The 13,110-nt window shown below is 43.1% G+C and overlaps 2 protein-coding genes across 2 annotated transcripts in view; one reads left to right on the top strand and one right to left on the bottom strand.

Annotated features, from left to right (window-relative positions):
- Positions 1-11,525, bottom strand: part of Mblac2 (metallo-beta-lactamase domain containing 2) — a 40,167-nt gene extending 28,642 nt beyond the window's left edge. Inside the window, exon 1 of the mRNA XM_076927077.1 lies at positions 10,650-11,525. Within this exon, the coding sequence (XP_076783192.1) occupies positions 10,650-11,103 (454 nt within the window). The 5' untranslated portion in view covers positions 11,104-11,525. The remainder of the gene's footprint in view (positions 1-10,649) is intronic.
- A 69-nt stretch (positions 11,526-11,594) lies between these two features.
- Polr3g (RNA polymerase III subunit G) overlaps positions 11,595-13,110 on the top strand; it is a 37,012-nt gene continuing 35,496 nt past the window's right edge. Inside the window, exon 1 of the mRNA XM_076927078.1 lies at positions 11,595-11,731. The gene's annotated coding sequence lies outside the window, so the exon portion shown is untranslated. The remainder of the gene's footprint in view (positions 11,732-13,110) is intronic.

Genomic DNA, 13,110 nt, shown 5'->3' with positions numbered 1-13,110 from the left:
TTCCTTCCCTGTGAGGAGCACACCCGGTGGTTTCCTAAGTAACAGCCTGTGGGAAGTGCTTTTGTGAGCATCTGGCTGATGATGGGGTGGATGCCTTTTAAGATGGGGAGGATTACTATAGCAAAATGGCTGCTCTAAACTGGCTCTCATCCCAATATCTGACCCCTATTGACTTCTGCGAACCTGTAGGATCTTCTTTGTCCCCAGTGTTCTCATTTTTTACAGCATGCTTGACATGGATGAGTTTCATCCCTGTGTTGGCATCCTGTGGGATCTTTTGGTCTGAATGCACATCTTCTACACATGGGATGTATGTTTGGATTGCTTCTACACATCACCTTCCTCAAATGACCTCTGCACTCGTGCCCCAGTGCTGGCCTTCCAAAGGTCGTCTGCTTACCTACTCTTTTTCCTGTTCGGTTCCATTTTTTCCCATTTTTTTGGGGGGGGGGTACATTTATTATACTCATCTGCTACAAAATGAATTGTTATGCTTTAAGCTTCCTAAATTCTTTGTAGATAGTGTTTTGGTGCTCAGTTTAAAAACCTCCTTGTTGCCTCCAGAATACCTCTCCCATAGCATTGCTTGGTTTTGGACAATGCTGATGGTAATCCCACATTGACTTCCAAGTTGATTTAAGCTAAATGATAAGATATTTGATCTTGTGTCAGCAACTCTGGACAGAAACTTGGCCAGATTGAGGTGTCCATCTATTAATGAAAAGTGACTTTCCTATAATCCTCAAAGAATTTGGTGGTGTTTTCTTCTCATGCTTTCAAAGGCTTAACGTTTAAAGCACCCACACCAAGAGTTTACAGTACTTTTCCAGCTCCAAAACTCTCAGGATTTGCCATCAGCTGAAGTTTGGGAAACCAGGGTTAAATATCCCAGTTTCTAATCAGTCTAGTTGATCCCAGGCAGAAAGCTTGGCAGTCTTTTTAAAGAGCAGAAAAGAAAATGGCACGTGAAGTCATAGGAAGCAGGCTCGACAGTATAGAGGTCAGGCCAGGGAAGGCAGATAGCCTCCATACTGGCATGTTCCATTCTCTCTCAGAGAGTCACACGTCCCAGATGATAAGGCTCTAATTTCCTATGCCTAGATGGCTTTGCTCTCATTCTCCTGAGAATCTAGTAAGGAGCGTACACTCATTCCCCACTCTCTGTTTTGAGTCCCTAAGCCTGACTGTACCAAGCATTCCTCAATTTAAAAAAGCCATTATTTTCAGTCCCGTGAGACCAAACTATCTGAATGGGGAAGCCATTCCGTTTTTTTTTTTTTTTTTTTAAATGTTCACACTTATGCTATGTATGTTACTGTTCCTCTCATCCCCACTGAGGTTCCCATACTGAACTGGCTCTTGAGATAGAACTGTTCACTTGGTCACATCTAATTTCCACCACCCAAGATCATTCCCTTGCCCAATGTAGACTTAAACTTCAAGTCATGGTCTCTTTATGGTAATATTAGTTTCATATAGGAGGCAGTAGATCCTTGTGGGGAAACCAGGAATGTTAAATGCATAGTTGTCTCTTCAAAGAGACAACCTGTTTTCTGCCCAGAAAGCCGGGAACAGATGTGGTTTATCACCCGGTGACCTTTGTATTATGTAAGTGGCCAGTGTGGGGGGCCACACTGGCTCCCCCAGACCCTTGTCTTGAGCTTGTCTGTCTCAGCCCATTGCACTTTCTTCTCCTAGATCATTATTATAAACTTCTTTGTCTAAAGCATTTTTCCTCAGTTAATCTATAGAGCCCAACTTTATATACAATATCAATTGTACTTTATAAGATTTTCAATGTATTCATGTCCTAAGCTTTGTTGTGTACCCAAGATTGAGTTCATTATCACCAGGAAATTTTTTTCCACATTGTGTTGCACTTAAATATGCCTAAAATAAACTACTTGAGTCAGACTCCTAAAATTTGAACCAATACCAGCTACCGAGTTGTGTTAAACCAGTGGCTCTCAGCCTTAATAATACACTGTAGTCATTTAACACAGTTCCTCATGTTGTGGTGAGCCCCAACCATAAAATTATTTTTGTTGTTATTCATAACTATAATTCTGCTACTATTGTGAACTATAACGTAACTATCTGTGTTTTCCATGGTCCTTGGTGACCCCTGTGAAAGGACTGTGAGAGCCCCAAAGCAGGTCACAAACCACAGGCTGAGAAGCACTGTGTTAAGTACAACTGCCGTATTTCTCCCGGACAGACATTTTGCTGGCTTTGGTGGTCACAAGGATGTCCACAGTTCCATCGGGTTTCAGGAGGGAAACAAATTACATGTCTGTTCACCCCTTTCTGGTATGTGCAGTTTTTAATTTGCATAAATGACATCTCTATCTGAAACCACTCCTTTCCTCTAATATAATTTATCGTGGCGATGTTTGACAAACTATTTAGATATGAATCATGAGGACAACGGGAAATCACTTGTAATTGAATCAACAGAATACTGCGAAGAATAGACAAAGTGATATGTTCAAAAGGCCTGGACTGTATCTCAGGTCTATTGCTTACATCTTACAGAAAGACACTGTTTCACTGTAGTACAAGGATTGTTTCCCATCGAGGCTAATGCACTCGATGAGATGGCTACCCTCTTTGACCTTCAGTTAGAGGCAGCTTTTAGGTTAGAGATAACAGTGCAGATTTATGCTTTCCCTTGACAGCAAATCATCTATCCACTTAATGAAATGTAGTGACTTTGCCTACTTGTATTCTAGCCAAAGCTGTTCTATTACAGCTGCACATGAGTGTGTGTGCGTGCGCAAGTCGTAAATGAATTTTTAATATATATGTATCTCCTTCCAGACATCTGGACTGTGTAATATTCACTTAGCAGCCCACATCATTCAGAAGACAGGAAATTAGTTTCCTGAGATGAGAGGTCAGATGATGCTGGAGAGCTTGAGGTATCTATCTCTTAATGAGAAGCAACTTTACACAACATGGTCCTGTCACTCTCAAAACGAGGCTCAAAGCACCATACACCCGTAATTTACAATATTTTTTTCCAGCTCCAAAAATGTCAGGATTTAACACTGGTGAGGCCCACTCCTTTTCACATTACTGTAGCCATTTTGTATTCAGTCTCCATTTAGCTCATAAGGTAAAGTAAGTTCAAGTTTGCAGACTCCACTTCCTAGAAGTAATTATCCAGAGTTGACACTGGAAAATGTTACTAATACACCAAAAAGTTATGGTTGAATCACTTATGTTCTGTTATCTCAATGTACTGATATTATTTTGTTCACTACCTGTTCACCACCCCTCCTACCTCACTCTGGACCAATCAGCTTAAAGGTCAGCTAAAGCAAAATGTTATATCACTTCACTGTTTGATATTAAACTTTAGAACCTGGTTTTTCCTATAAAAAGCCTGCTCTGAGAAAAGTTTGATGTCATAAGTTTCAGACCCAATTCTGAACGATGTCTCCGGTCTGACAAGTATTTCAGTGTGTGTTCAATAAACTACCCTTGCTTAACTGAGATCAGTGTTCATACGGTTTGTGTGGCGATTCCTGGACACCAACACCATCAACTCTCGGATTTGGAAAATCAGGATTATAATACTGGTTTCTAATCAGTCTAGATCACAGCCATGATACTCAGCTAGTCTCTCCTCCACTATATAACAATAATCCCTACCGTTCCTAAAAAGAAAACTGCAAACGTGTGTGTGCATGTGTGTGTGCGTGTGTGTATGTGTGCACATGTGTATGTATGCACGTGTGTGCACATGTGTGCATGTGTGTGTGTGTGTGTGTGTGTGTGTACTCACATACACAGGCACGCTCATGTGCCAAACTCTGTGTGTGGCTATTGACTTGCTAGACTCAGTTCTCTCCGTCTACCATGGAGGATTCAGGGGGTCACACTCTGGTTGCCAGGCTGGCAGGAAATGCCTTTACCTACTAAGACAGCTCATTGCTTCCCCACTGCTCTTTGACTCTTGACTTCATATTGCTGGCAATAGTAAAGAGTAAACAAATAAAATATTCTTATTTCCAACAGTTTAATACAATTTAATATTAATGTCATTTTTTTTTTTGGTTTTTTTCAGACATGTTTTCTCTGAATAAAGAGGGTATTTTAATTTTTTGGTGGCTTTGAACTGTTGACTCAGCTTCCTAAGAGCTGGAATTATAGCCTTATGCCATGTAACTTTCAATTTTTTTTCTTTTATCTTTTTCTTCCTGGAACTCACTATGTAGAACAGGCTAGTCTCCAACTCACAGCAATTTGCCTGTCTCTCAAGTGCTGTGACTAAAGATATGTGCCACCATACACAGCTAATGTAAATTTTAGGTTTCTCCCTGAAACCTTCAATTTTAAGAAGAAATATAGTGATAAAAATTATATCTAATGTAAATGTGTAATTTCTGTTTTTGTTTTGTTTCTTGTTTGTTTTGCTTTCGAGACAGGGTCTAACTATGTAGTTCTGGCTGTCTGGAATGCCCTCTGTAGATCAGGCTGGCCTTGAACTCACAGAAATCTACCTGCCTCTACCACCCAAGTGCTGCAATTTAAGATGTGTATCACTACATTCAGCTTATAGTTTTCAAAGTAGACTCCCTTCTAGAGCAGTTTTTAAAAAAGAAATATTTAGACTTAAAACTTTAATGAAGAAGGGACCTGTTAGGTGGTTGTAAGAGAATATAATCTCATACTTTTAAGTATCATATATTATATCTGTGGGATAAGTGTATCTCTGTAAAATACTTCATTATTGGCAAAATTGTTAAGTTTACTAAGCATCATGATAATGCAGCAACTGGACTGTTTTTTAACATTATGGAGGAGTTTGTAGGCAATTAAAGATGATTAACACAGAAAAAGTTATTTTCATGATCTACCCATGATTTTCATAATGTATCTCATGAGTAGAATTTTTCTATATTCTGTGTGCTTGCATCTTTTATGCCATGGTGTAAGTCCTGGGTTTGATTATGATTCTGCTTAGTGGACTCTAGGTGAAACCTTTAATCAGAGGTCTCTGGCCTCACTTCACAAGTGTTATTATGGATAAAATTTAAAAATAAAACCTACTAGCAGTTGTGGGCTCTGCCCTGTCCAGCCAGAGTTCCAACTTCTCTCTGGTCTACACCTATACTAGCTAAGGTTGCACCATGCCCCACCCTGTCAGAGCTCCATCTTCCTTCTGGCCTGCACCTACACCTGCAGCACTCAGAGATCAGCACACTGAGCCGCACCCCACAGCTCTGCCTACCTCCCAGGAGCCCTGTTCCAACGTGGAACACCCAGGCCAGCCAACACCAGAGACAACCAGATGGCAAAACCCAAGTGTAAGAACATAACCAACAGAGGCCAATACAATATGGCACCACCAGAATCCAGCTCTCCTACTACAGCAAGCCCTGGCTATACTAGACATCTGAAGAGCAAGACTGTGACCTTATATCCCATCTCATGAAGATGACATAAATCTTTAAAGGAGATATAAATAATTCCCTTAATGAAATACAGGAAAGTACAATCAAACAGGTAGAAACTCTTAAAGGGGAAACAAATAAATTGTCTAAAGAGATCCAGGCAAATACAAATGGGTGAAGGAAACGAATAAAACAGTCCAAGACCTAAAAATGGAAATAGAAGCAACACAAATGGAGGCAACCCTGCAGATGGACAACTTAGGAACTACAGATGCAAGCAGCACCAACAGAATACAAGAGATGGAGGAGAGAATCTCAGGCATAGAAGATGCCATAGAAGAAATGGATATATCGGTCAAAGAAAATACCAAATGTAAAAAGTTCATAACTCAAAACATGCAGGTAATTTGGGACACTATGAAAAGACCAGACCTAAGAATACTAGGAATGGAAGAGTGTGAAGATTCCAATTCAAAGGGCCAGAAAACATCTACAACAAAATCATAGAAAAAAACCTCTCTAACCTAAAGAAAGAGATGGCTATAAATATTCAAGAAGGTTACAGAACACCGAATAGACCAGAGCAGAAAAGAAAATCCTCCCATTACAAAATAATCAAAATACTAAATGTACAGATCAAAGAAAACATTAAAAGCTGCAATGGAAAAAAAAACGCCAAGTAATGTATAAAGGCAGACCTATAAGAATTACATGCAATTTCTCAACAGAGAATCTAAACGCCAGAAGATACTGGACAGATGTTTTGCAGACCCTAAGAGACCACAGTAGTGCCAGACTACTATACCCAGCAAAACTCTCAATCACCACAGATGAAGAAATCAAAATATTCCATAACAAAACCAAATTTAAGCAATTATCTTTCTACTAATGCAGACCTACAGAGGATACTGGAAAGAAGACTCCAACACAAGGCAGGTAACTACATCCAAGAAAACACAAGAAATTAATCATCTCACATCAAAACCAAAAGAAGAGAATCACACACACACAATACCACCTCCAACAACAAAATTATAGGATCTAACAGTCATCGGTCATTAATATATGTCAATATAAATGGCCTCAATTCACCAGTAAAAAGACACAGGCTAACAGACTGTATATATAAACAGGATCTATCATTATGCTGGATACAAGAAACACACCTTAGCAAGAAAGATAGATACTACCTCAGAGTAAACGACTGGAAAAAGATTTTCCAAGCAAACGTACCCAAGAAACAAGCTGGAGTAGCCATGCTAATATCTAATAAAATAGACTTTTACCCAAAAGTTATCAAAAGAGAAGGACACTACATACTCATCCACGGAAAAATCCACCAAGAGGAACTCTCAGTTCTGAACATCTGCTCCAAATGCAAGGGCAGCCTCATTTGTAAGAGAACCTTTATGAAAGCTCAAATCACACATCGAAGTCCACACCATAATAGCGAGGGAATTCAATACCCCACTCTCACCAATGGACAGGACATTGAAACAGAAAATAAAGAGAAACAATGAAACTCACAGATGTTATGAACCAAATAGAGTTAACAGATATCTACAGAACCTTTCATCCCAAAATAAAAGAATATACCTTCTTCTCAGCACTCCACAGAACCTTCTCCAAAACTGACCATATATTCAGATACAAAGCAAGCCTTAACAGATACAAGATGATTGAAACAATCCATTGTGTTCTATCAGATCACCATGAATTAAGAATGAACTTCAATAACAACAAAAGCAACACAAAGAACACAGACTCATGGAAACTGAACACCTCTCTACTCAATGATAACTTGGTCAGGGATGAAATAAAGAAAGAAATTAAAGACTTTCTAGAATTTAATGAAAATGAAGGCACAACATACTCAAATTTATGGGACACAATGAAAGCAAAGCTAGAAGGAAAGTTCCTAGCACTAAGTGCCTTCATAAAGAACTGGAGAGAGCTCTCATACTAGCAACTAAACAGAACACCTGAAAGCTCTAGAACAAAAAACAAACAAACAAACAAACAAATCCAAGAGGAGTAGACAGCGGAAAATTGTCAAGCTCAGGGTTAAAATCAATCAATCAGAAACAAAGAGAATATAAAGAATCAATAAAACCAAGAGCTGGTTCTTTGAGGAAAGTCAACAAGATAGATAAACTCTGAGCTAAAGTAACTGAAGACACAAAGACTGTCTATATTAACAAAATCAAAAATCAAAGGAAGACATAACAATAGAAACTGAGTAAATTAAAAAAAAAAATCATTAGGTCTTACTTCAAAACCCTGTATTCCACAAAACTGGAAAACCTAAAATGGATGAATTTCAAGACAGATACCACACACCAAACTTAAATCAAGATCAGTTAAACTATCTAAACAGTCTGATAACCCCTAAGGAAATAGAAGCAGTCATTAAATCTTCTAACTAACTAACAAACAAACAAACAAACAAACCAAAGCCCAGGGCCATATGGTTTTCTACCAGACTTTCAAAGAAGAGCTAAAACCAATACTCCTCAAACTATTCCAAAAAATAGAAACAGAAGGACCACTACTTAATCCACTATATGAGGCTACAGTTACCCTGATACCCAAACCACACAACAATTCAACAAAGATAGAGAGCTTCAGACCAACTTCTCTTATGAACATTGACGAAAAAATACTCAATAAAATTCTAGGAAACTGAATCCAAGAAGACATCAAAAACATCATTCACCAAAATCAAGTTGGCTTCATCGCATGGACGCAGGGATGATTCAATATACAGAAATCCATCAACATAATCCACTATTTAAACAAATTGAAGGAAAAAAAAAATCCCATGATCATCTCATTAGATGCTGAAAAAGCCTTTGGCAAAATACAACACCCCTTCAAATTAAAAGTCTTGGAGAGATCAGGAATTCAAGACACATACCTAAACATAATAAAAGCAACATACAGCAAACCAACAGCCAATATCAAATTAAATGGAGAGATACTTGAAGCAATCCCACTAAGATCACAGACAAGACAAGGCTGCCCACTCTCCTCCTATCTATTCAACATAGTACTCAAAGATCTAGCTAGAACAATTAGACAACAAAAGGAGGTCAAAGGGATACAAATTGGAAAGGAAGAAGCCAAGGTATTACTATTGATGGATGATATGATTGTATATATAAGAAATCCCCAAAATTCCCCCAGAGAACTCCTACAGCTGATAAACAACTTCAGCAAAGTGGCTGGGTATAAAATTAACTCAAAGAAATCAGTAGCCCTCTCATTTATACAAATGATAAATGGGCAGAGAAACAAATTAGGGAAATAACACTCTTCACAATAGTCACAAATAATATAAAATATTTCATTTAACTCTAACCAAACAAGTGAAAGATCTGTATGATAAAAATTTCAAGTTTTTCCTGAAGCAAGCAACTGAAGAAGATATCAGAAGATGAAAAGATCTCCCATGCTCACAAATCAGTAGGATTATGTCTTGGGTTTAGTGACCCAATAGAGGGGCTCAAGAAAGGATGCTTGATTCACACTTAGAAGGGAAACAAAGTAATCATAGGAGGCAGGGGGAGGGAAGGAAGTAGGTGGAAGAGTGGAGGGGAAGAGGATTAAGGAGGGGGTAAGATCAGATACAGGAACAGACAGGAAAGAGACTCAGAGGGCCAGGAGAATGAATGTCAATCTTCAGCTGTGGAGATGAGGGTGGAGGTTGGAGGAGGGGAGAATCTCTAGGATGTCCCAGAGACCTAGGCTAGAGGAGGCTCCCAGGAATCAATGAGGGTGAGCTTAGCCAGGATTCCCAACAGTGGGGACATGAAACTAGAAGAGTCCACCTCTTGTTGCCAGATAGAACTCCCGGTGAAAGGATAAGGACACCAGCTGACCCACAAAACTTTTGACCCAAAATCTGTGCTGTCTAAAAGAAATGCAGGGATGGAGCAGAGACTGAAGAAAAGGCCAAGCAATAACTGCCCAACTCAAACCTCATTCCAAGAGCAAGTACCAATCCCTGACATTATTAATGATGCTCTGTTATGCTTGCAGACAGGAGCCTAGCATAACTGTCCTGAGAGGCTCTACCAGCAGTGGACTGAAACAGATACAAATACCCACAGTCAACCATTGGACGGTGGTCAGGGACTCTTATGGAAGAGCTGGGGGAAGAACTAAAAGCCTTAAAGGGGAAGGGAATTCCACAGGAAGACCAACAGAGACAACTAGGCCTCTAGGAGCACTCAGAGACGGAAGCACCAACCAAAGAGCACACACAGGCACATATGAAGCAGGCATGCAGCTCAGTCTCCGTGGCTGCCTTGTCTGGCCTCAGTGAGAGAGGAGCAGAGACTTGATGTGCTGTGTTGGGAGAAATAACCAGGGGAGAATCCACCATCTCAGAGGAGGAGAGAGGGAGGGGGGGGGAGAGACTCTGTGAGGGAGGGAGCAGCAGGAGGAGTAGGTTTGGGGATGTAAATAAATAAATAAATGCTAAGACAAAACTATAAAACTTATATACCAAATACTGCCTTTGTCGCTAATCAGTCCAGTTAGTGCAGGTCCAGCATGGGGAGAAGGGGAGTGGGATCCTACTCCATCTTGTTCCGTTCTATTTCTTAGGACCAAGAGAACAGAGTCTACATTAAACACGCACTCCCTTATCGATCTTTCCTAGGCCTTGCTCTCATCCAGACCAGATATTTGTCATAATTCTACGTTTAAGTTCACTATCAAGCCCTTTTTCTTGTGAGGCACTAAGCAACCAAACCCATCTGAAAGGTACGGATGGGATGAATGGAACCAAAGCTTTCTAAGCCTACAGGTGGGACTGATCGGCACTCTGCAGTGAGCAGGCAGATGAAGTCAGCAGTTTTCAAAGCACAGGAGCCTAACACTCTTCACAAGGTGCCATTTCTTAAAAGCCTGCTCGTTACAAACGCTGGAAATGTTCAACCCGTACTTGGGAAAAGAACGGAAAATCTCCAGTCACAAGTCTCTGCAGTGTTACTACTGGAGCCTACTGACTGGGGATGGTGTGAGCTTTCAAAGAGACAGCCACAAAGTAGCAGCGCGCATCTCCAGGCAGAGAAGCCTGCCGGGGCCTAGGCTCTGCTCAAGCTGGCTTTCACGCAGCAAAGGGTGAGACAGACTATTCCCGCACTGCAACCCAACAGGGCCACGGAAGGTCTGCACCATGCTGTACACGCTTTCCAAGCCCCTCCCTCAGTGACAGCGCGCGCCCGCGGGGCTCATTACCATCCTGCAGAATGAGGGTGGGTTGCACTGCCTGCACTCGGAACTGCCTGGCCCTCCAGCCAGGGCTGGGAGCCCGCACCACCTCGCTGTCAGAGAGCCAGGTCACAGTCTCAAAGTTGTCCCCGCGAGCCAGGGCCTCGGCCTCGGCGCGGTGCACAGCCACCTGGTCGAACTGATAGAGGCCGCCCGAGTGATCGAAGTGCACGTGGGTGGCCACGGCCAGCAGCGGCCGGCGTCCTGCATCCTCTTTAGCCCCGCAATCCTGCAAGAGGCCCGAGGAGTAGAGGTACTCCGGGAGGCTGCGCAGCCCCAGGCCCGTGTCGATCACCACGTCCTGCTCCGAGCCGCGCACCAGCCAGATGTTGGCCCGGTTGCCTGACTCGTAGAACCGTTCTTGAATCCAGAAGATGCCATCGCCCAGAGACTTGTGGGCATACCACTCGAGCGCCGACATGCTGCTGCGCAGGGGTGCGGCCGGGCAAGGTGGGTGTGCCTCCCACAAGGCAGTCCAGGACACGCCGCTGCAATGCGCGAGGAGCTACCCTCAGCTCCGGAGGAGGCGCGAACGAGGGGCGGGGACGCCGAAGGGAGCGCGGATAGGACGCAGCGACACTGCCCAGATCGCCTGTTCCGCGCCCTCCGGTCCGAGCCGCCGAGCGCCAAGACTTGCACCCCAGCTTCTGCAGCCACAGCACCAAGGCGTTAACGCTGGCCGCTGAAGCGGGGCGGAGACACCGGGCAATGCTGTCCTGCTCCGGAGTCCTACTGCAGAGGCCGGGAGAGATGCGTGGGAAGCGACAGGACTGTCCCTACACCGGCAGCGGGCGCTGCGCACTCGCCGCCGGAGCCCAGAGTGAGGCCGAGCCAGTTGGAGGCGGACTACGGCGCCTGCCAAGGGCTAAAAAGCTCCTTTCCGGGGGTGTGGCCTCGCAGGGAGTGGGCGGGGCTTCCAGTGCGCTCGCCCTGCGCTGGAGCCGCGTGCGGTGTGGTGCACGCTGCTCAGGCTCCTTGCTGGCGCTGCTGCCTACATTCCTACCGTCTCCGCCGCGCCGTGTGCCCAGGCATCGAGACTTGGCTAGCAGGTAACTGTAAGCTATCCCTTTCTGGGCTGGAGGTGAAGAGGGTAGATGGGGGTTGATGGTGCACGTGGAGAACGCGGTGGCCGGGTCTCCGGAGCCAACATTCATCAAAGCCCTTCTGGAGTGACTTTGGGAGGTAGCACTACCTCCCCCCAAAGCTTGCTGCGGCCACCTTCCAAACCTCTTAAAATTTTCGTAGCCCGATCTTCCAGCCGCCAGTTGGGGCTGTTCTCAATGAGAAAGAAGGGAGTTTATCCTTACAAGAGAAGACTGCAAATCCGGTGACTCTGGTTTTTGTTCGTGCAAAGTTTGGCAGCAGTTTGCTGATAAGGGCATACTTATCATCGCTTCTGTTTTCTTAATTGTTGGCACCCTTGATAGTGAGGAGAGGGGGCTGGTGATAAAATTTTTCTTTAAAAAAGGAAATCCTAAATGCCCGTCGTAGTTCTGGGTGGTTCTTTGCTCTTTGAAGAGAGCAGAGAAAGTTAGAGCTTCAGGAAAGGCGGAGCACTTTGAGGGGACAGGAAAAGTGGATAATGACTGGGCGTGGCCCTGCAAGCCACCGAAATCACCCCCCCCCACAGTCAATATCAAGTCCCTGTGCTTGCACCCCAACCACTAGCTATTGATGCATCTATTTCGGATTCAGAAATTCCCTTTGGAATTTGACTAACCTTTAGAAATTATAAAGAGACCCATGGGACAGCATTATAAAGGATAATTAGGAAAATCCGTCCAGTGGCATCTCCTAATAAGCTTTTCCTGGAGGGAGAGGTGTGTTTCTCCTACACTCCTAAACTCTGGTGGGTGTGGGAGCAGGTCGCTGCCCTTTTGAGTATTTTGCTAATTTCATCTATTAATCAATTATGTAAGTGGGAGCATTCTTAGCACCAGTGCCTGAGCTAAATGATGTGTGACAAGCAGAAAACGTGTTAAAAAAAAGTATGAGTTGAGTTCTCAAGAATCTGAGGAAGCTAACACCTGTACACAGATACTTGTTATATAATGCAACATGAATGCAAAAATTGGATTCTACATTCAGATGGATTACTGAACAGTGGCACTTCCCTTACAGAAGGTTTTCTCCGCGGAGAAACACTGCCCAGTGTACTTTGTTTCTGCTGCAAAAGGGAGCCACTGGGTAAGATGGCACAGTATTGTTCCTTTGCCATGAGCTCAGAAATAATTCAGTGATGATTATCTGGTTTGTGCCTGGCTCTAGAGGCCTTTGGACCCACAGCTCCCAGTGTCTTTTCTACTTTTCAATATGACTCTGCTTCTCATCTTAATTAAATGTATTCTCAGATAGTCCTGAATGAGGTGAGACTTCTTTAGTTTTTCTGGACTGGTTCCTGCTTCACTTTCGCACCTACGAACTATCA

The sequence above is a fragment of the Arvicanthis niloticus genome, chromosome 29 (assembly GCF_011762505.2).
Source record: "Arvicanthis niloticus isolate mArvNil1 chromosome 29, mArvNil1.pat.X, whole genome shotgun sequence".
NCBI classification, from domain to species: domain Eukaryota; kingdom Metazoa; phylum Chordata; class Mammalia; order Rodentia; family Muridae; genus Arvicanthis; species Arvicanthis niloticus.
The sequence above is the reverse complement of the archived record's forward strand: the minus strand, read 5'-3'. Positions and strand labels throughout refer to the sequence as shown.